Source organism: Orbicella franksi, chromosome 3 (assembly GCF_964199315.1).
Source record: "Orbicella franksi chromosome 3, jaOrbFran1.1, whole genome shotgun sequence".
Lineage (NCBI taxonomy): Eukaryota > Metazoa > Cnidaria > Anthozoa > Scleractinia > Merulinidae > Orbicella > Orbicella franksi.
In genome coordinates this window covers 23,825,001-23,849,000 of record NC_138147.1, presented here as the reverse complement: position 1 = coordinate 23,849,000, position 24,000 = coordinate 23,825,001, and the positions used below count along the sequence as shown (strand labels likewise).

General features: G+C 40.0%; 3 protein-coding genes across 6 annotated transcripts in view; 1 reads left to right on the top strand and 2 right to left on the bottom strand.

Annotated features, from left to right (window-relative positions):
* LOC145482706 (uncharacterized) overlaps positions 1 to 24,000 on the top strand; it is a 162,925-nt gene that overhangs the window by 71,147 nt on the left and 67,778 nt on the right. The window lies entirely within an intron of this gene.
* On the bottom strand, positions 18,561 to 20,378 carry LOC145483119 (uncharacterized). 2 transcript variants are annotated; one of them, XM_081461722.1, is made up of 3 exons: positions 20,297 to 20,378; positions 19,379 to 20,177; positions 18,561 to 19,279 (listed from the first exon to the last, which is right to left on the bottom strand). In XM_081461722.1, the coding sequence occupies exons 2-3, from the start codon at positions 20,169 to 20,171 to the stop codon at positions 19,011 to 19,013; spliced, it is 1,062 nt and encodes a 353-aa protein (XP_081317848.1). In that variant the 5' UTR covers positions 20,172 to 20,177; positions 20,297 to 20,378; the 3' UTR covers positions 18,561 to 19,010. The 2 variants fall into 2 exon arrangements, with proteins under 2 accessions (XP_081317848.1, XP_081317847.1); XM_081461721.1 differs by lacking the exon at positions 20,297 to 20,378 and having other exon boundaries at positions 19,379 to 20,269.
* Positions 22,333 to 24,000, bottom strand: part of LOC145481717 (uncharacterized) — a 2,025-nt gene continuing 357 nt past the window's right edge. Inside the window, exon 1 of the mRNA XM_081460243.1 lies at positions 22,333 to 24,000. This exon is cut by the window's right edge and continues 357 nt beyond it. Coding sequence (XP_081316369.1) covers positions 22,333 to 23,640 — 1,308 coding nt within the window. The 5' untranslated portion in view covers positions 23,641 to 24,000.

Below are 24,000 nucleotides of genomic sequence, written 5' to 3'. Positions count from 1 at the left end.
TCTTTAATTTGTAAAATATATTAGGTACTGATTTGGCAACTCTTCTATCTTGACTTCTCAGCTCCCATTTGCACACTGTACTGTAGTGCAAGGTCTGTTTCCTTCACCTGTTGAAAACTAATGATATTTTCAATATTTTCAGTCATATTTGGTTCTTGTAATAAAGTATCCGTAACACCTGATGGGCGGTCCTCTACTTTGCTCCATCCATCATCATCATCACCATCATTGTTTTTAGAATCCATAATAGGTTTGCTGGTTAATTGTTTAGTGTTATTATCAGGTTCTATAGGTTCATCACTGGAATGAAGGACATCTATTTGATTAGTACTAGTACTGGAATTTACAAACTGTTCCCAATCACCACGTTCACGTAAAGATGCGCTATTGACATTGCTGAGCCAGTTCTCTTGGACCTCTATATGCTCTTTTTGAAACAGTTCACTTGTTTCAACAAGGTGTTTTACTGCTTCCAACACTTTTCTTGGTCTAACACTCTGAAACTGACAATGGTGCTTGTAACTTAATTTTCTTTTCAATTTGATAGGAATGGTTTGTGATTCATTTACAGGTCTTGCTAGAGTGTTTACAACTGAATTCACATCAGCTGGTACATTAACAACATTGCCATGAATAGACAATTGCCCACCTCTAGGGAGTTCACGTATTTGCATAAATGGGATCCGCGGGGATATTAATCTTTCTTCTAAGGGTGTCAAGTTTAGGCATTCTGGTTTCACAGGAAAATTCATTTTGTCAGCCTTAGAACAGACTGGTAACTTCCCATCACTTAGGTTTGAATGGCAGGTTGAGCAAACCCATTCCATATTGTCTACACTAATTTTACCAGTTATACATACATCAAGTAGATGTTTTGTGCACTTGGTGTATTTATTAGCATCACACTTTGTAACTGATGATCGATACCACAGCTGATCAAAGCAAGTACATATATATTCAGGGCCACACTTAATGTTATCATGGAAAGACTGAATCACATTTGTCATATTCACTTCATGTGTTCCATCTGCTACAGTACAATTTTGCTTTTTCCTAGCTGGCTGTAATGGCTCATGGTGAGTTGTGTGTAGCTGTGTACTCTGAAATCTCTTTCTATTTTGGGCATTTTTGTTCAGCTCTCTGACATGCTCAAGGTTGTTTTCTTTTGTTTTCAAAAATACCTTCCTATTCAAACTTCTCACTTGAGTGGGATTTGATTCTTTACGTTTCTTAAATGCCTGCCTATTCAGATCCCTCACATAAGTGGGATTTGATTCTTTTTGTCTCTCAAATGCCTTCCTATTCAGATCCCTCACATGAGTGGGATTTGATTCTTTTTGTTTCTTAAATGCCTTCCTATTTAGATCCCTCACATGAGTGGGATTTGATTCTTTTTGTTTCTCAAATGCCTTCCTATTGAGATCCCTCACATGAGTGGGATTTGATTCTTTTTGTTTCTCAAATGCCTTCCTATTCAGATCCCTCACATGAGTGGGATTTGATTCTTTTTGTTTCTCAAATGCCTTCATATTTAGATCCCTCACATGAATGGGATTTGATTCTTTTTGTTTCTCAAATGCCTTCCTATTTAGATCCCTCACATGAGTGGGATTTGATTCTTTTTGTTTCTCAAATGCCTTCCTATTTAGATCCCTCACATGAGTGGGATTTGATTCTTTTTGTTTCTCAAACGCCTTCCTATTTAGATCCCTCACATGAGTGGGATTTGATTCTTTTTGTTTGTCAAATGCCTTCCTATTTAGATCCCTCACATGAGTGAGATTTGATTCTTTTTGTTTCTTAAATGCCTTCCTATTTAGATCCCTCACATGAATGGGATTTGATTCTTTTTGTTTCTCAAATGCCTTCCTATTGAGATCCCTCACATGAGTGGGATTTGATTCTTTTTGTTTCTCAAATGCCTTCCTATTTAGATCCCTCACATGAGTGGGATTTGATTCTTTTTGTTTCTGAAATGCCTTCCTATTCAGATCCCTCACATGAGTGGGATTTGATTCTTTTTGTTTGTCAAATGCCTTCCTATTTAGGGCCCTCACATGAATGGGATTTGATTCTTTTTGTTTCTTAAATGCCTTCCTATTTAGATCCCTCACATGAGTGGGATTTGATTGTTTTTGTTTCTTAAATGCCTTCCTATTTAGATCCCTCACATGAGTGGGATTTGATTCTTTTTGTTTCTTAAATGCCTTGCTATTTAGATCCCTCACATGAGTGGGATTTGATTCTTTTTGTTTGTCAAATGGCTTCCTATTTAGATCCCTCACATGAGTGGGATTTGATTCTTTTTGTTTCTTAAATGCCTTCCTATTTAGATCCCTCACATGAGTGGGATTTGATTCTTTTTGTTTCTTAAATGCCTTCCTATTTAGATCCCTCGCATGAGTGGGATTTGATTCTTTTTGTTTCTCAAATGCCTTCCTATTTAGATCCCTCACATGAGTGGGATTTGATTCTGTTTGTTTCTTAAATGCCTTCCCATTTAGATCCCTCACATGAGTGGGATTTGATTCTTTTTGTTTCTTAAATGCCTGCCTATTTAGATCCCTCACATGAGTGGGATTTGATTCTTTTTTTTTCTCAAATGCCTTCCTATTTAGATCCCTCACATGAATGGGATTTGATTCTTTTTGTTTCTTAAATGCCTTCCTATTGAGATCCCTCACATGAGTGGGATTTGATTCTTTTTGTTTCTGAAATGCCTTCCTATTTAGATCCCTCACATGAGTGGGATTTGATTCTTTTTGTTTCTCAAATGCCTTCCTATTTAGATCCCTCACATGAGTGGGATTTGATTCTTTTTGTTTCTTAAATGCCTTCCTATTTAGATCCCTCACATGAGTGGGATTTGATTCTTTTTGTTTCTTAAATGCCTTCCTATTGAGATCCCTCACATGAGTGGGATTTGATTCTTTTTGTTTCTCAAATGCCTTCCTATTTAGATCCCTCACATGAGTGGGATTTGATTGTTTTTGTTTCTTAAATGCCTTCCTATTTAGATCCCTCACATGAGTGGGATTTGATTGTTTTTGTTTCTTAAATGCCTTCCTATTCAGATCCCTCACATGAGTGGGATTTGATTCTTTTTGTTTCTTAAATGCCTTGCTATTTAGATCCTTCACATGAGTGGGATTTGATTCTTTTTGTTTGTCAAATGGCTTCCTATTTAGATCCCTCACATGAGTGGGATTTGATTCTTTTTGTTTCTTAAATGCCTTCCTATTTAGATCCCTCACATGAGTGGGATTTGATTCTTTTTGTTTCTTAAATGCCTTCCCATTTAGATCCCTCACATGAGTGGGATTTGATTCTTTTTTTTTCTCCAATGCCTTCCTATTTAGATCCCTCACATGAGTGGGATTTGATTCTTTTTGTTTCTTAAATGCCTTCCTATTTAGATCCCTCACATGAGTGGGATTTGATTCTTTTTGTTTCTTAAATGCCTTCCTATTTAGATCCCTCGCATGAGTGGGATTTGATTCTTTTTGTTTCTCAAATGCCTTCCTATTTAGATCCCTCACATGAGTGGGATTTGATTCTGTTTGTTTCTTAAATGCCTTCCCATTTAGATCCCTCACATGAGTGGGATTTGATTCTTTTTGTTTCTTAAATGCCTGCCTATTTAGATCCCTCACATGAGTGGGATTTGATTCTTTTTTTTTCTCAAATGCCTTCCTATTTAGATCCCTCACATGAGTGGGATTTGATTCTTTTTGTTTCTTAAATGCCTTCCTATTCAGATCCCTCACATGAGTGGGATTTGATTCTTTTTGTTTCTTAAATGCCTTGCTATTTAGATCCCTCACATGAGTGGGATTTGATTCTTTTTGTTTGTCAAATGGCTTCCTATTTAGATCCCTCACATGAGTGGGATTTGATTCTTTTTGTTTCTTAAATGCCTTCCTATTTAGATCCCTCACATGAGTGGGATTTGATTCTTTTTGTTTCTTAAATGCCTTCCCATTTAGATCCCTCACATGAGTGGGATTTGATTCTTTTTTTTTCTCCAATGCCTTCCTATTTAGATCCCTCACATGAGTGGGATTTGATTCTTTTTGTTTGTCAAATGCCTTCCTATTTAGATCCCTCACATGAGTGGGATTTGATTCTTTTTGTTTCTTAAATGCCTTCCTATTTAGATCCCTCGCATGAGTGGGATTTGATTCTTTTTGTTTCTCAAATGCCTTCCTATTTAGATCCCTCACATGAGTGGGATTTGATTCTGTTTGTTTCTTAAATGCCTTCCCATTTAGATCCCTCACATGAGTGGGATTTGATTCTTTTTGTTTCTTAAATGCCTGCCTATTTAGATCCCTCACATGAGTGGGATTTGATTCTTTTTTTTTCTCAAATGCCTTCCTATTTAGATCCCTCACATGAGTGGGATTTGATTCTTTTTGTTTCTCAAATGCCTTCCTATTGAGATCCCTCACATGAGTGGGATTTGATTCTTTTTGTTTCTCAAATGCCTTCCTATTTAGATCCCTCACATGAGTGGGATTTGATTCTGGGTGTGGACAAAACCTGGGCCTAGGCCCATGGGCTAGCGCATGGGCCAGCCTATGGGCTACCCTGTGGGCTACCCTATGGGCTACCCCCGTAAATTTTTATTTTTTTTAATTTTTATTTTTTTAAATTTTTTTTTCAGACTGTTGTTATTATTATTAATTAATAAATTATAATAAATAATTTATGAAATGAAATACTGGGAAATCTTGCGCACGAAAAAAGCATATCTTCAGACGTGAAACGTCTCACAATGCTGAATAAGCCCAAGGTTATCGATATTAAGTTGAAACATCTTCGGATTTTCCTCGGCAATCTTCGGAAGTCTTCAGAAAACAGTCGGAGATATACGGAAAATCGTCAAAAACCTTGTTATTAGTTGCTTGGAGATATGAAATGTATCTTGCACACTCGAAGATAATTTCATATTTCCGCACAACCATGTAATATCCTCTATATATTATCATTAATTATTATTAATATCAATAATTAATTGTTATATTGTGAAAAATACTCGATTTTGATTGTCTAAGAGCAGTGCAATTCAGCTGTAACAAAAAGTGTAACACCAGTGCAAATTACACATCATTCTTCTGGAATACGTTTGCCTGAAAAAACATAGAGGATATTACATGGTTGCGTGGAGATATGAAATTTATCTTCGAGTGTTCAAATCGATATCTCACGAGTGAGCGCAGCGAACAAGTGGGATATCGATTTGAACACGAGAAGATAAATTACATATCTCCAAGCAACCATGTAATATTCTGTTTATTATATAAACCTACTAATTATGATGCTTTTGACGATTTTCCGAAGACTTCCGAAGATTCTCAAAATGTTGCCCGAAGGTCGTACGAATATTTCCGAACATTTTCCGAACTTCTCCGAAGATATCCGAAGATTGCCGAAGATTGCCAAAGATTGCCAAGGAAGATCCGAAGATGTTTCGACTTAATATCGACTTTCTTTGGCTCATTCAGCATTGAAACAGGGCAAACTTGTCAGAAAATGTTTCGAAATCGATATCTTCACTTGTGAAAATAACATGTTATTTTCACGTGTGAAAGATGACTTTTTCGTGCAAAAGATTTCCTGGTATTTCACTGATGTTTATATAATAAAATGGGAAATTTCCTAATGTCAACATTGTCAATTGACAGCTGTCAAAACAAGGTATCCGCTGACCAGTATCACATGACCATATTGTGGTCTTAGCTGTGCACCTCATGCAGTTCATGTGTCTTTTTAAGCTGACTGCTGACCAAGTTACTTTTGCCATTGAATCGCGGGCTCAACGTTTTTCATGTTTATATTACTAATAAGTAATCATACGTATGGTTTTTTTCGTTCAATTTGAATTAATTTGCACTTGTAAGTTTTTCAAAAAGCTGCAATTGGGTGTTTACCTATACTAACGTATGTAAATACTTATTACGAATACTAATTTATTTACTCCTACCTCCTCTCTAGCTCGTCACGCAATCTTTCGTTCCCAGGGATAAGCCTATCAGTGAAAGAACTACTTAAAAGATTGCGGTATGAGCCGAAAGAACGCCTGTTCAGAAACCAAAAATTAATTAATGGCACAACGCCAAACAGTATAATTTTCTGATGGGTGATACAAAATAGCTCTGGCTGCCGAGGACAATTTGCCAGTTTTGTACGCTTTTGTTGTTATTGGATATCCTTTTGCATGTGAGAAGTGGTCTGAATCTAAAAAAAAGGCGACGTGGAGGCAGCAGCAAGTGACGGTTTTCATGTGACGTCTTTAAATCCTAAACTGCAAATTCGAAAGGTCCCTGAGCTTTCAGTTTTTTCTTGGTATTAGATGACCTAAATAGTCGTATTTGTGAAATTTGTTTCTAACATACAGCAGTTGCGGAGGGTCGTGGGTTCAAATGTCATCTTGGACTCGAATTTTTTCTAAGTTTCCTTCAATGCCATTTTATAGCTTGTTGCAGTTTGAATGTCTGATTTTTGTGCATTGACGTCACGTTTTTCTCGCGTACTGCAGAAACCATTGCAGGTTCAAAGATTAGTCTACCACGTGCACGTAGCGGTTACTTTTGTAGTCACGCTAAGCTCCTCTCGCCCACCCGCACACACCATCGAGTGTTAGGAGACGACAACCGCCTCCCTTCCCAACCCACCCCTCCCCTCTTATCCCATCCCGTCAAGCCCCTGTTTTGATTTGGTGTCAAGTTCGCTCGTGACTCTTACTCGCTTTATATGCATAATATCTGCTATGCTGCAAAATTTGGCGCTTTTGCAAATCTATAACGATTTGTAACACACAAGAAACTGATACTGCTACCACCAAAGCAACACTCACCAAAAGCCAGACGCATGTAAACTCAAAAGCATATATAATGTAAAAGTCATTACATATTAATCTGATCAACTTTTCTTGTGACATTTTTAAGTAAGGGAAAGTCTACGAAACTAAAATAACTGACAAACAATTTAAAAAATAAAATGCTGACAACTGCCGACATCTGAAGAGTACCATAAACACAGCTAATAAAGTCTTTGCTGTAAAAGTTTGATTTCGTCACTTTCTAAACTGCATTGAATGCTCACTTTGCTAGGGTCAAAGTGAGGATTCCTTGCTTTTATACAATTGGCATAAACGTTGTAATGCTTATTTTCGAAAGTCTTCTTGTACTTTCCTTGGCTTTCGATCCAGACGAAATCATGCTCCTTGTGTCGGATGCAATACTGCTCATCAATTTCTCCCCGGGTGAAGTGGTCTGGCCCATCCCTGATGTTACCATTGCATCCCGCGGCACACTTTTTGATCCGAGAACTGAGTTCGATCATTTCAAATGGAGTAGTGATCGTTGGCCGTACGGCGGGCTTTGCCGGTTTGCTGTTCTTTCGAATGGTTATGCGAAGGGGGTTGGAAGACGCTTCAGCTGTATACTACTGGGATGTTACTACTTCTCCCAGGGTCTTTGCATTTGTGTTCTGTTTTGCCTTACTGGAAGTCATGACGTCGGGTGACTTGTTGCGACGCTTTCGTGTGGGCTTTTTAGCGCCCGCATTCTTGTTCACCGCAAATGTTGTCAATGCGGTCAAGTTGTCTTTCTTTTCTTGATTTCTGTACCATTTGAAATACCCTGAAACGTTTTTGTTACGCACTGCTACTGCCATTGTGTGGGCACAAAGTTTTCTGGCCTTGAAGCCCAAGCAGTTGCTATCACATAGGTATCCAGAGTTAGCAACTGCTTTCACTGTGTGGGGCGTTTGCAAGGACTGACTTCTCACCAGAAAACAATTTTGCTCAAAACCCTCACGAACACCCTTTTCCTGGCAAAGCCTCTGTACTTTTTCGGTGAGCAATTTTAAATCTTTCTCTGCGAAAAAATCGGAGAGAGCGTGTAAGTCGATGGTATAATTTTTGTTGAGCTGAGTTTGGGGCGGGGCAGGGTGGTGGCTGTAGACTTTCTTGAAATTTACTGGATCGACCACAACCTTTAAATTGCTGGAGGCGAGATCACGAGTACCAGGTTGTTCGTCAAAGAAATTAGAATTGTCTTTGACGGAGTTTTGATATTCAGGCCTTAAGATATACGGACTAGAAAGCCCCAGCAAAGTCCGCTGAACATCACGGCGCTGTTTCTCAATAAGCCCTTTCAAATCGTCAACGAAAGTGGCCATGTCAGTGGCTACGAAGTCCTGCCAACGTTTAACAAACGCGTTTGCAGATTCCGGGATGTTGTTTGTCTGCACTTCGTCTCCAAACCCAGCATCGCTTGATGCTTTGGCGCTGACATGATTCCATATTTCGTCTGCCTTATATCGCCTGAAATACTTTGAAAAACAAGGCTCATCGGGTGATTCTGAAAATTCCTGTTCGTCCCATTTCTTAGTTAAAACATCCAACGTTGAGTTGTATTCTTCATAAGAACTGGCAAAAACCAAGCCACCACTGCCAAAAATATCATTTATGATATCATTCGTGAATGATTGTGACAATCGCAGTTTGCGACATTTGTCCTCGATGTTTCTTTGAGCGTGAACTTTACACAACAATGACACCGAACTTGGGAAAACTTGGGCTAGAGCTTGTCGCAGCGCTTCTTCTGAATCAGTGCAATAACCCTTTAGGCTGACTTGCAAGCCAGGTACTTGAGCGGAGAGCTTTTGAAACAAGGTCAGGTACGTAGATTTATCTTTTAACATACACAACATTACAGGGCCAAGCATCACTGGGCAGGTTGGTGGATTACTGCATTTCGTAAATAGAGTTGTGTTTCGATATGTTGTGACCAAAACAAAAAGAGGTCCGAGTTTAAAAGTGACATCTACGTACAACATAGACGTGTGTCCGTCAACCTCGTTACAGCAGAAGTTTACAATGTCTTCAACCTGTTCATCGCTAAACAAAATAACTTTGGGCGATTCATTGTCAAGGCTGTAACACCTAACAAATATTTTTTCTTCCGTTTTCATTTTCTCAGTGATCGCCAAAATGGATCAGCAATACGTCCTCTAGCGTCCTTTGATTTCAGATATTTTGCCTGTCTTTCATTTCTTGGTAAAGCTCCGATGGAATTACAGTTTTCAAGGTCTCCAACTTCGGTTTCGACCTCGTGGACAGCTCTCTTTAGGCCTTTGCCTTTTTCCTTCGCAGATTTTTCTAGACGGTTGCGTGTACTCTTATAAGTTCTTAAATAGGGGATACTGCACGATTTCTCGTTGCCGTGTTGCTTGACCTTTACCTCATGCTCAGGTGCACCAACGAATTCGTATTTGACGAAAACAATGTTGTGATGTTTCCCATCTGGATGGGTCACATCAACGATTGTTTTGTGCAGACTTCTGTCACTAGCATTGACAAATGGCCGCCGGCACACTAATAAGGCATGGGAGTTGTCTCCAACTTTAACCACTTTCTCCACTTTTCCTGTCTTATCGCATCTTGTGTCGTACCACTTTTTTTTGGTCTTGGTTTGAACCCAAGAGCCAAGATCGTCCGACAGCAAGTCTTCACCGTGTTCGAGCGCATCAAGATTAATCAAAAATCGGACGTTGTGCTTAATTCCAACGGGATTTGAGGTTGCAATATATTCCTTGTAATATTGCTCAGCGTTAAGCAAAAGCGGAACAACTGAATCATTAGACCCAGTCTTGTCGAGGAGACTGTTTGGTAAACTCGGTAGCAATTTTCTGCCCAAGTAAAATCTGACATTCTCTGATTTAGAGACTTCACTTTTAATGCTGTGGAGTGAAACAAAAAAGAAAAAATGAATGGTGTATATTGAGTATACTTTTTCAGTATTAATCTACTTATAATATACATCCAGAAATTTCTCGAATCTGATTGGCTTAGAGAAATGCAGTCTTTAGTAAATTCAATGCAGAAATGAGGAAATTCAGTGCAAAAAACAAATGCGGCATCCTGATTGGTTAATAAACAAAGGCAGCCACAGGGGGCCAATCAAACTCTATAGTCTGACACTGATAGAAAACAGTTATCAAAGCTACTGAGCTCGTCGTCTAGTAAAAAAAATGTTTACCTGTTTTCTTCAACGTCAACATTTTCTTCCGATTGGCCACTTTCCAACATCTGCAGCTGACCTTTGGGTAGATTTTTATCTGTAACAGTTTCTGTACTAAAAAGGAAAAGGACAATAAATAAATATAACAGCTACAATCGAGGTAGGCAATGACCTATGAATGACTTTTTCTGATGGTTTTATCAGTCAATGAACTCACAGCTTTTCCACATCAGATCCCTCTTCAGTATCATCTTCATCTGCATCTACGATCACATTGCCCTTGGGTGTGGCCTCTCCCTGTCTCTCCTTGTATTTACGCTGTTTGGAACTGCAGATAAATTGAAATTTTTATAACACTCTCTTCAGTTAATTTCCATTACACATTTTGAAATCCCACACATTTCAACTCGTAATTCAATTTCGTGGATGATAAAAGCAAATTCATATTAACCCACGGGACGTACAAGCGGGGATGCTATCTGGCCATGGGGATGCTACCCCCCCTGAAGTTTTTCGAAGTTTTGAAATAGGATTAAAGACTGGCGGATCCAAGATGGCAGCTCTAATGACGTCATGTGGCGCCATATCACGTCAAAACCAACAAAAAATTACGTCCCAATAGACGTGCTACTGTGCCCTAAAAGAGGTAAAACCTTATGAAAACCCTATGAGCGGGGGGGGGGCCTCCACTCTCCTCCTGTACGACGTGGGAGTATGGATTTGCTTGTATGTCCGAGGGTTAATGTCTGAAGCCACTGACATGAAAGTAATTTAAATAGATGAGACCTTAGTTTCTATAAAACTTACATCGATGCAGTGTCAGAAGAGCCTTGTCCCTAAGAGGTAAAAGATAAAATAAATATAAATGGGATAATTCTTACGAAGAGCACAATCGTTCAGTAATTTTATAACATCCATGTTATGGTCACTAGATAGCAGTCGAAACAAGGTATCATCAAACTGGCGTCACTCAAACTCCAAAGGCTACCTTAATTTTGCTAGGACCTCCTCTTGAACTCTCCTTGCGTCTCACTCTGCTTTCTGTGTAAGCTGAGATCCGGCTCAGATTTATCGCATGCTGAAAATGGATACAATTATAGCATGGTTATACTGACAATTCGGCTAATCAACATACAAACGGAATACCATGTTGGAGTTCTAGCAGTTGCACTCTTATAAGGCATTTCCATACTGTGCTCTCTAAGTTTCTGTGAATCATTTTGACGGATAACTCGAGTACGGAATAACGTACAGACCTGACGCTTGGACAAGTTGTTTATATATTCGTTTTCTACAACCTGTAATAGTTGACTTAATAGTTTTAGATTTATTTTTTTCTCGGCGTGACGGCGTGACAGTGAAACCCACCTATTGGCATGATGCATCTTAGTCTTAGCCTTAGGAATCGATAGAGAACAGGAACTGTGATTTGCCAGTCCAAGAGTACACTTAATTCATCAAATGAACCATTCCAAAACAAACGGACACGCACACAAAAGCCCCTGGATGTGCATGGGCTGTAAAAGGGTTACGTCATAAAACCAACCTGTTCATCACTGTCAGATTCCCCACTTGATATTAAAATGCAATTCTCTTCATGCGCAGGAGCAACTTTGGAGTTTTTATTTTTACTCTTGCTCTTCACTTCCTTTCCTTTTCTTTTTTTAGCTGGTGAGGCATCGATGCAGATTGTGACAGGAGAAAGAGGCTGAAATAAATAAGTCATAAGTTTTAGTGCTTGTGGTATTTATTGTCACCCGTGCCTTTGTCGTTTTACCCTATGAAAACCGTAACATCAAAGAATTGAAGCCAGACGAGAGCATTAAATCTCTTTGACACTTCCTTGAATTTTGAGAACACTTTACTTTCTTTTTTTGATATTGAGTAGAAGGCTTCCATACTTCAGAAATAGATTGCTTATGAAGGTTAACGACAGCTTACATCTTTGATATTCGACATCCATGTCATTACTAGAGGATAATACATAGTTGCGCGGAGATATCGGATTTGAACACGAGAAGATAAATTCCATGTCTCAAAGCAACCATGTAATGCTCTGTTTATTATATAAACCTACTACGACGTTTCTGACAATTTTCCAAAGATTTTCAACCATTTTCCGAAGATTTCCGAAAATTTTCAAAATGTTGTCCGAAGGTTTTACGAGTCATTCCAAACATTTTCCGAAAATTTCCGAAGGTTTCCGAAGATTACCGAAGATTGCCGAGGAAGATCCGAAGATGTTTCGACTTAATATCGACTTATTTAGCTTCATTGAGCATTGAAACATGGCAAACTCTGCGAGCTGATTGGTCAAAAATGATATCAGACGTGTGGATATCATTTTTACCCACACGTGTGACCCTATTTTTCTCGATTTGCTACTACTTGAAGTTTACCGCTGACTAAGTAATGGTTTGCATTGGATCGTGGGCTCCATTCGTATATTTTTCTGTTAACCGTCAGTAAATATTCGGATTTACAAAAAGGGCAAACTAAATAACAGGTGAGCTCCACTTTTAGATTATTTAATACCCCTACCCCTTTTCCCACACCCACCCCCACTTTCAGGGTCTGGACAAGGGTATTCTTGGCTTGCACTGTCACGCAATAAAACAGAATAAAATAATTCGAAAACCATTCGATAGATAAAGTCGAGAAATTGTGTTATTATGGGAGATTAATAAAGAAGTCACTTCTCCAAGTTTGAAGTCTGTGTGTTTTTCGTAACTTCAGATATTGGTCGAAATATTTTGGACAAATTTATAGAGCACAGTATGGAGCAGCCATATTGGTGTACCATTGTGGTACACCAACATGGCGGCCGCAAAATAGTGTAATCATCTTTAACCTACTTTGGCTATCTAGACGACTGTTTATCTGTACTGAAGAAACAGGCATTGGCACAAGCACTATTCCTAATACTTTAACTTCTAAAATGGCTAAATATCACGAGATAAGAATATGTTCTTTTGACGAACGCGTTCGCAGCTTTATGTCACGCACCGCCACAACTCTGAAATTAAAACTGCGCTGGTTTCCAGATGAAGCAGGCTACTCAGCTGAAAAGGTGTACACAAATATCAATTTACCCCCTCTCATGGCTAATGGGGATAAAAACATTATTGGCTCAGTAATTTTGGGTTTAAGATAACGATGACGTCACGTGCAAGCCAAGAATTTTTGGGATCCGGGATTTTACCAACATACATTGCGTGATTAAAGAGAACGCAAAATATCTTGATGGGATTTGGGATTTGACTGCGCTCCGAGGAGTGGAATAAACTAAAATTTCGGGACTGTTAGCCTTCCGTCAAGAATTCAGGAAGTCGTCACAACGTAAATAATAAATAATAATAATAAATAATTAACTTATATTGCGCAATTATCAATTAAAAAATTTTCAATTGCGCAATACAATATAAAGCTAAAAATTTAAAATTTACAATTCACAATTAAAAAGCTTTAGAAAATAAAAAGGTCTTGATGGCTTTCTTGAACTTTGTACTGATGCCATGTTTCTTATTTCACTTGGAAGATCGTTCCATAATTTAGGGGCGGCCACATGAAAAGAGCGATCCCCAAGCGTAGCGAGCGATTTACATGGGCTATAATTAAGGCGTAAACCATTGTTGGAACGCAGGTAATGTCTTCCAGCAGATTCTCTAACGGAAATAAGTTCACTTATGTAGGCTGGAGCAAGACCATGTACAGCTTTAAAAGTAATCAACAAAATGGACGTTCAAGCAGCGAACGCAAATCAACCGGGTGAGCACGTGGAGTCTATTTCAGAAGATACAATGTAAGACGTGGTAAAAACTGTTCCTGCAAATTTCAATTGTACTCTTGCATCTTACCGAGGTATGAAATTTACTACTTTTTCTGCACACGTAAGTTCAAAATTCTAAGAAACGAGATTTGGAAAAAGCCATTTAAAAACGCGGGATGCAGGAATTTCGTAAAAAAGGAGCGGGCCCCAGTAGCTCACCGACAAAACAGGGAATATGCGAAAAAAAAATCAACAACGTGCAGAGAAAGAGAAAGAGCAGCGCTTACAAATAAGCGAAGCAAGATAAAACAAAACAAAACACTTATAACCATAAAGGCAGTTTACAAGTTAAGCTTCACTATCTAAATTACCCCGACCTGCTCCCGTACTGGCCTCGTAGCTCAGTCGGGGTCAAGTTTTTTTTCGTTCCATGGGAACCCTCCCAAAACTCCTTTTAAAGGGTAGTAACCCCAGGGGCTTTGGCGTATCGGCAGTATTGCCGACTACCGGCACCATAAAACTCACCAACACCATTTAATTGCTATAAGTTAACCTTCTCTATCGCCGAATCATACAGCAATGTCGTAAATGTAACATGTCAACTGGGTTTAATCCTGATTTGTTTGTCTGTTTGTTTTGATTATTTTTTTTGAGAGAGATTTTTTCGTGAAATTTGCCGCTCCCATTTTTGCGGAATTAGGTTTCTGCGAAGAAAAGGCGCGTGTAAATTCAGAAATGATTTGTTCGACTAAAGTTTTTTCCAGGAAACACTGGAATGGTTTTGATGACACAATTAAATCATGTTTCTTGCATTTTTGACATATTTAGATGTAAAGAAGCAATTGAAGTTCTAATTGAGTATTTGATCTCTTTACTAACGGACGGAAAAATTCTACTTAATCGCTGCGCGCTAATGTATCCGAAACCATTATTAAATAAAGAAATAAACTAAAAATTGATATAATCGATTATAACTGATGCATATCGCGGGATATCGAAACAGATTGGACACGCTGGGCCGGCCGGCATGAGCGGACACGATGGTTTTCTAAAACAAATGATTTCACGAACCCATAAAGGAAAGAATCATTTGGAAGTTTGATTTTGCTATTCAAAAATAAAGGGATAAGTTGCGCGATAACAAACAAAACATTTTCTGAGAAATGGCTAATAGAACTGACCTTTCCACGTGGACAGTTTCCAAATCCTGGTGTAGGCTTCGTCAACTTCAAGCTCTCGCCAGAGTCACTCTGATCACTCGTTCCACCAGACTGAAAGTAGAAAAAAGTGTTGACGAAGTGGGTCACTAGATAATTTTTCGTGGAAGACTTTTGTAGTAACAAATAAAATCAAATGGTAACAAACTTATGTACCTGGCAAGACTGGAGTAAAGCAATTGCTGTGGCCTCTGCATCCCCTTCTTTTTGGTACTCGGACCATTTCTCACTTGGAGAAGGGCATCCCCTGACAATACTAGCGTACGAAAGAGGCGATTTGTCTTCGGATGAAGAATCCATTTTCCAAAATTATAAAAAACTTTGCAAGTAAAGTCTATCCGAAGCGAAGCTTTGTGTTAGTCACGTTGTGTGCTATTATGTTACATAAGCAATCGGAATAACATGGTGTCAACTGAAACTGTCTTGTTTCCTTAGGAAATTTTGAAAAAAAGCAGAACACTGCCTGTCAGTTGCTCATTCATTAAGAGACTTATGCTGTGTTTACGCTTGAGCATTTTATCGAGGTATTGGAGTTAACTTACATAGGTAAATATTTTGTGCGTGTGAACGCCAACTAATTCCACGGAAAACGCCGCCCGAGAAAATAGAAAGTTAACAAATTATTTAGTACTATTTAACCCTCAGGCATGGTTAAGGTCAGTAACCAAGGTTGAGATGACAGATATACCCGCTTGCGGTCGCATAGTATTTCACATCCCGTGGTGACCAGATTGCGTCAGTCTCATTCGATCACGTTTTCATTGTTTCCACGTTTTTTACCTAACTATCAATCTGGTCTCCTTCTTTGCCAAATCCAGACCAACCACTAGGACAATGTAATCAACGAAATTTCTTGGTTAAAGGGATTTAAACCAGAATTGGTTTCTTGGTTTAACTTGCCATGTTTTTGCATGTCCAGCACGCATTGTATTTTAAAGAGAAATTGGGCTCGACTTCTTGAGGTGTTGCAAAAGCAAGAGCCGCTGAAATCTTGAGACCTGAGTTGGCAGCTCAAAAACAATAAAATAAAACGTGAGGACTACAACAGCTTTTCTTTTTCTTTGGCCGCAATTCAATTTGATGGTTATCGTGATCGATGACAGATCGGCTATTTAAGCCAGTATAAACACAGTACTAATGTGACCGAGGCAGGTTCTGGTGTTGTTAGTGAACAACGAAACAGACTTGTAGCCACAATAAAATTTATTTATGCAGGAATACAGAAATTATACAAAAGGAAAAAAAGGGTGATTGCAAACTGAAAAGAATAAATTAAAATAGCAAATCACTAAAAATATTACAATAACATAATCAAAATATAATACAGAAATAATAGTAAAACTTGAGTGTTACAATGAGCATTCACTAAATTCCTACAAAGCATTGCATGACACTGAGTAAAATATTAATCCTCTTATCTGGCACTAATAAAAAGCTATTCTTAGAACTAAATGTGAATTAACTGAAAACAAGTGAAACATAAACCAAATAATAGCTCAAAACAGCAAAACAATGAAATAAACTGATCTTGCTAGCAATTTGAATAATTGTCCGACATAAAACTAAGAAAACTGTAAACTTGTTACTTTGTGTCAGGACAACATCTGTCATCATAGCTGGGTTAAACAAAGCTAGACTAACAGTGAAATATCTAATTTCAACAATGAACTCAGCACTAAAATGAGTCTTATGTAGAGACAAATACAATGTTTTGGAAACTACACATACAATGAATCCTAGATACAATTTGGACATGAATCAACAGAGGATTCAAGCAAAGATTAAACAATTGGTTTAAGATAAGTACAAGTTGACTGTAGTTTTGAACTTAAAACCTAAACTTTAGACATAATAACAAGGTTAAATGTGACATACCAAAATCCTGAGTGAAACGAATCACTAACTTAGGTCACAAGGAACAGTACTTGACCAAGGGGTCCTCAACTTGAAAGTGCAGGTCTTGAACACTTTGAACCACTGAATTAAACTAACTAACTGCACTTCTTTTATTAGGAAACAAACAATAGAAGGAAATTCTCATGATTCTAGTACAAGGTGTGGTGGTGTGACATATAGGAAATTCATGATGTAAATCCTGTGTGGTTAGGTTATGTGGGTTGATTTGATAAAGAAAGGAAATAGTTTCTACCAAACTGAAATTCTAAATTTGTGCTAAAAATGCATTGTCATGTTTTTGTGAACCTGGTCACACTAATGTACTATCTTTAACATCTTACAGCTGTACTTCCACTACAAAGGACTCAAATCAACTTCTCTACAATAAATACGAGGTTCGTTGAGGCTACCAGGGCAAACACTCGATAGTTCATTGATAAGTTGGGACCCCGGAAAAAAAACCCTGCTGTTGGTTCAAGCTTTCCTTATGCAGTAATTAATGATAATATATAGAGGACTATAGAGGATATTACATGGTTGTGCAGAAATATGAAATTATCTTCGAGTGTGCAAGATACATTTCATATCTCCAAGCCAATAACAAAGTTTTTGACGATTTTCCGTACATCTCCGACTGTTTTCCGAAGATTTCCGAAGATTTTCAAAATGTTGTCCAATCATTTTCCGAACTTTTCCAAACTTTTCCGAAGTTTGCCGAAGATTGCCGAGGAAAATCCGAAGATGTTTCGACTTAATATCGATAACCTTGAATTATTTATTATAATTTATTAATTAATAATTAATAATAATAACAACAGTCTGAAAAAAAATTTAAAAAAAATAAAAATTAAAAAAAAATAAAAATTTACGGGGTTAGCCCATAGGGTAGCCCACAGGGTAGCCCATAGGCTGGCCCATGGGCTAGCCCATGGGCCTAGGCCCAGGTTTTGTCCACACCCTTTGATTCTTTTTGTTTCTCAAATGCCTTCCTATTTAGATCCCTCACATGAGTGGGATTTGATTCTTTTTGTTTCTCAAATGCCTTCCTATTTAGATCCCTCACATGAGTGGGATTTGATTGTTTTTGTTTCTCAAATGCCTTCCTATTTAGATCCCTCACATGAGTGGGATTTGATTCTTTTTGTTTCTCAAATGCCTTCCTATTCAGATCCCTCACATGATAGTCAGGGAGCATATGTAATCCCGTGGGATTTTTATGGTGAAAGCAAACCACCTACCCAGATGTTTTAAGGGGACCCTAAGGAACACAAAAACTGTTGTCGGCAATTTTGTAACCTGCACCGGTGGCTGCTATGGGGGGTCTATTTTTAGACCCATATGGCTCAACATGGAATCGAGGCTCGAACATAAAATGGCGTGTAAATACTATTAACTACAATAAATTTCCACAAAATTACCAGGAATCTTTAATATAGTCTATCTAATACACATTCATAGACTTAAGTAGTAAATACTGATCACGTGATCAACACTGCACGAAAGCGAGGCTGGTCGTTTGTTGTCTTCAAATAAGCATTAAAAGCATATTTCTTTTTCTCGAGTTGTTGAGAAAAATGACTACAAGTGAACTACATGATATTTTTTGTTCACGTGAATTAAACTACATTTGAATAAGTTTTGTTCACGTAAGACGACATGAAAGTGAGGCTGAGCTCCTCGGCACTTGTTAGGCCTGTTCTAAGCGTCGAGCCAACGTCGTGCTGAACCAAATTCCTTTCCGAAAATTAGGGCTTTCGGTGCGAAGAAGAAATACAACTAGATGAAAACAGAACTAACCAAATTGGCGTTTAGAACCACTGCCGTGCTAGCGTCGCGCTATCATAAAACCAAATGGAATTAGGTTCGGCACGACGTTGGCTCGATGTTTAGACCAGGCCTTATATCAGCTATTCGATATGCTAGCGATAATTAAGGTTGGTCCGAGGGCGTAATGTTAACCATAGCAGGTTTACAGGTATATATAATTATTACTACCCAGAACCTAGTCAGGCTTTTGGCGATAATAACTGCTTTAAAAATAACACAACTGAGCCCATAATGCATTGCAGTCTACAGAACATAGATGTCAGGTAAGAATCATTCATCATCCTCGTCTTCCTTGTTGTCATCGTCCTGCTCATCCGATGTTTCATCATCACAGCTATCATTCTCAATCATATCGACATTGTCACATGCTTCCCCTGTCTCGTCATTGCTGCAGCTGCATAGATCTGTGCAAGTGAGGCCCGCCCTTCGACAGCTGCACCTGTTGTTTCTGCATTTGTCCTTCCCACAGCCACACTTGACAAGATAAAGAACAGCGTCGGGTGCCGGCTGCAGTTTCGTCATCACCGGCATCCATTTGTCTGAAATATAAAAGAATAAGGCAATGCATTAAATTCATCTCGATCTGCAGTGTCGAACTTGAGAGTCTATTACTATATCAACTGTTAATTTATAATAACCTTTGTCCTTTTTCCATCCATAGTTCTCTGGTGATGGAAGGTCTGGATTAGGGACTTTGTCATTGGCCCAGATCATGGCTTGGTAATGCGCTCGCTTAATGGCCTCTCGGAGAGCAGCTTGTGTAGGCGGTAGTCGTTCTGACTCGGCCTGTTTTCTTCGAAAGAGGAGCCACCTTAGATCTTTCAGGCTGGATATCTTAGTCTTGGGCAGGTAAAGTTGGCACACTAGCTTCTCTATTGCATAGAACATGCCCACTGTGGGAACGACGGTAGAGCCGAGATCTGCAAGTGCAGTGACACATTCTTCATCAGCTTCAAGAAACGCTTTCCAGCATTCCAGCTTTCCTTTAAATGCAAAGTTTCCAGTGACATCAGCTCCGCTCCAGGCATGAAAGCCAGGTAGTGCTGCCGTTCTAGCTGCTCCTAAAGCGCGGACAATTGGACAAAGCTGGATAGTTCGGTGGCGCTGTCCTCTTCCAGTGACGAATGAAGTGTCCGCACATAGCTCCGGGTAACATCTAAGGGCCAGTACAAACACGTCAGTGTCCGGTGAAAAGATCTTGATACTCGTAGCTCCTGATGTGGTGGCATCTACTGCATGTAGCAGTATTTTGGTATCTGCCTCCTCTTGGTCGCTATCGAGGTACGCCATATCCTTGTGTGTTGCCCTACACTTACTGCTCCATGCAACCACCACGTGTAAACCATTCTGACGCCCCTTCTCTAGAGTCTTGCTGGCAAGATATTGCATCAGTTCATCCTTGGTGCTGACATATGCCAAAAGTCTCTTCATCGGTACCTGCATAAGAAAGGGTGTACTAGTTTTAGTGTCTTTACCTCTATATCTGACCCTATTCTTCTTGTAGTACATTATATATAGGATCATTGCTTTTGTATGAAAAACCGTTAATAGTATACCTTGGAAATCTGAGTGGTGTCAGTAATCTTGTAGCCGATAGGTTCCAAGCATCCCTGACGAAATTCGCGAGTTGCGGTCTTTAAAGACAATGGTACATCATACCTAAAAGCAGAATAACGTGCCCACTAATGTAAGTAATTATATCTAATATAAACACAAAGGTTACAAGGTAAATATCAGCGGGAGTGACAAACCTGTCGAAAATAAGACGAATTTCATCTGCCTCCTTGTACTTGTCGAAAATCGTCACAGTGAAATGATTGGCCAGATCCGAGCAGGTCTTGATCCAATCCGGTTTTTCCAGTGCTTGTACTTCGGCCATACCATCTACAATGGAAACCTTGATCTGCACATCTGCATTAGCGAACTGGTCAGTGGGTTCAGCTTGCGCAACTGATCTGTCACTTGGCAGCTTCTCTAGAATACTCATCAAGGCGCTCTTTGCGGAACAGTGCAGCATATTGCCATCGGCGGCAAACATTGATCGTGGAACTACCGAGAACTCGTACGCTCCCACTGCCTCTTTGATGTCTATCTCTGGACGGGACTTGCAGATTACCATCATCTGCGCGAAGAGACATCGATCTTCCTTTAGCTCGATGATCTTATCCTTTGTAGCCACCCTAACTGTTTTCCCAGTAGTCTTCCACGTTAGGAGCTTGCACTTCTTCATCACATCCCAGATGCTCTTCTCAGCTGTCTGTATCCGTTCCTTAACGAATGTTCTGAACAGCTTGTTACCAATGACACTTTGATCGCAGAGATCTTTCTTCAATTTCTCGGGCATGCGCACTTTCGTCACTAGGTTGAACAGATCAGGACCTTCTACTGTGAAGGGGTTGGTGAACCGTTGAATACTAGTGGTCAGCTGCTGGACGTTCCTTTCTTCACGTAACCTGACAGCAGTGGTGAGGTTGTGATGGCTAGTCTGTGTCTTAGAAGAAGTACCTGCCATCAGCTTGGCTTGTTCTGCCAGTCTTGCTAACTCAGGTGCAATCAAAAAATACTTTGTGCGTGCAGTAGGGTTCAGCGTGATGCCAATCAATCCACCTGAGACTTTCATTGATCTGTTGACGTGTTCAAGCGCGTTGTCAGCGCCAACAGCACAGAATGCTACGTTCGCGTTCTTGTTCACCACCCAGTTGCCATTCTGGAAGTCATGGTAGATTTCAGGATCGGTCTCCTTTATTATCTCCATCTCTGCCAAGTAAACAGGAATCATACAAGCGTAGTTTAACATGTCATGCGCAAAGAAGTACTTCACAAACAACTTTAGGGCTTGTAGATGAAGATCCCAGTCTCCAGTCCGCACGGCTCTGATGAACGTCATCATCTCCAAAACCATTGCCATGTACCCTCAGGTGAACTTGAACAGTGGACTATCCTCATGGTCTGCCTCAAACTGCTCCATCTTTGCAGCAAGCTCTGTTGAATTGATGGTCTGTGCCAGTTCTTCGTGCTTTGCTGTAATATCTTGGTTTTCGCCTTTTTTACACGCATCGCTTAACTGGTTAGCCGACTTCTCCACAATCGTGCGTACAGCTGGGTGTCTCACGAAGAAGGCTTCCTGGTAGAGGCTGGATAGAGCTTGTAATGTAACCATGTGCGCAGCCTCTCCTCTCTTTACGTGGTTCCCACCGAGAATCTGCTTCACAGTGGAAGGCCCATAGAGATCCGACTCTACCCAGCACATGTCCAGCCCGCTGTTCTCGATGAATGCACCGATTGTGCGAGGTTGGGCCATCACGATGTGTAGCTCACCAGGACGAAGTATTATATGCCCAAGATCTTGACGGGTCATCTGTAACTTCTTTGCCAGTTGATACAGTCCCATATCAAGCGATATCACAGTCCTCCTGTTCTGCCCTACAACCGCCGTGTTAATATTCTGTGCTTGCATCAGAATGGTAAGCAGAGTCTGCCACTCGTGTGCTGGTGCAGCGATCAGGGGAGGGGTGCCAACTCGTGTCAACGGCATGGAACTACTCATAGTGGAGTTATAGCCAGACCATACTGGGATGTTGGTACTAGGGGGCTAATTGTCTTCAACTTCTCCATTGGTGATCGTTCTGGTCATACTGCGTCCGAGAAACCATGTGAAATCTTGCTTTTTGATGTACAATGGAAGTTGGTCTTTGGTACACAATCCAAACTGGGGGAAGGTGGGACCAACAGGCCTTCCGGGTGGTGCAGGGCATTCTAGCAAGGTTGTCACAGATTCAGGAAGCTCTCTGATTGAGCGACGACACTGATCTCCGGGGTCCACGGTCAGCTCTGGTGCTACATCGCCTGCTTCCTGCCTTTGGTAGATTGCCATTGCTGTGCCATAGAAGGTATTCTTGCCATCAGGAGTGTCCTCAGCAAAATCCACATTATCGACTGCAAAAAAGACGTGCCTACCCAAAACTACATCAGTGGGTATATATAGACCATCATTCAGCTCCATGCGCTTTAGAACGCTAGCTTCGATTTGGGCCTCTACTCTCAGGATCCTGTTGTAGTCCACTGACATTCCGAATCCATGAAGCATGGTTATGAGCTGCTTGCTTCTCACGGCCTGGTGTACAGCTATCCCAACGGCTAACTGCAGCGGCATCTCCGACGAGGATCTTACAACATCGGACTTCTTGTTTTTGACCTGCCTCTCAGTCAAACAGATTGATACAGTGGTCTGGGATAGAGCCATTGCACGATTGTACACTTCGTCACATTTCTTTCCAGCAGAAAGCTCATGTTTTGGGCCTTGTATAATCCATCTATAAAAACTAAAAAGCTCTGCTGGTACGTTCTCATCAAGCAGGTTTTTCAGTGAACCTGTAAACTTCCACTTCCTACATTTGGTGATAGATTTCCTAATTATTGCAGCAGCATCAAACAGAGTTTTCATATCGGAGTCTATGTTTGCGGTCTGATCCTCAGCCATCTGAATTGCTTGATCTCTTGTCTTCTTGATACTGACTCGCTCGGACTCATTGACACGTTTAGGTGCATGAAACTCTATCTCTGGTATCTCTCGAAGTAGTAACTGCTTCAAGGCCTTTCGTCCGCCCCTCGAATTTTCCACATTGTTAGATTCTAGTATGCTTTCAAACGCATCTTGTAATTCAGACATAGTCGCCACTTTTCCGCTACTCAAAGTCATCTCCGTCATTGTCAGGAATTCTATTTGTGCTGCAATCTCACCAGCCAACTTCTCAGATGATGATTCGGATGTTTCTCTTCGTAAAACATGCGATACATGGTTTGCCCAACAGTTTTTGTGGTACTTTATATCTATGGAATGAGCATCATCTGGAGCAATGGATGTGTTGAGTTTAACCGAGAGCTTATCATTACCCAACATCCCAATGGCAGTGCGAAGGGACTCACCAGCAGAAAAGGTACTGATATTATGCAGGCTCTTACGGTAACCGGGTGGGCCATCGCAGAAAAAACAGACATTCTTATTGTAGGGAGACGTTTTCGAACGGGTTAGTTGAGGAATTTCTACTGATGAATCTGGTCGTGATTTTCGCCTGGACTCATTGGGGCCTTCGAGCTGCCTCTCATACCTTTCTCTTGCTCATCTAAGCATCCCAGCATGTACTGCATCTTTATAACATGATCTATGCCATGATGTCCGCCCATCCTCGAGCTCTTGGACAGAAGCAAACCTCAACTTACTCCACGCTTCTGTGTACTCAAGATTACCGTACTTACTCCA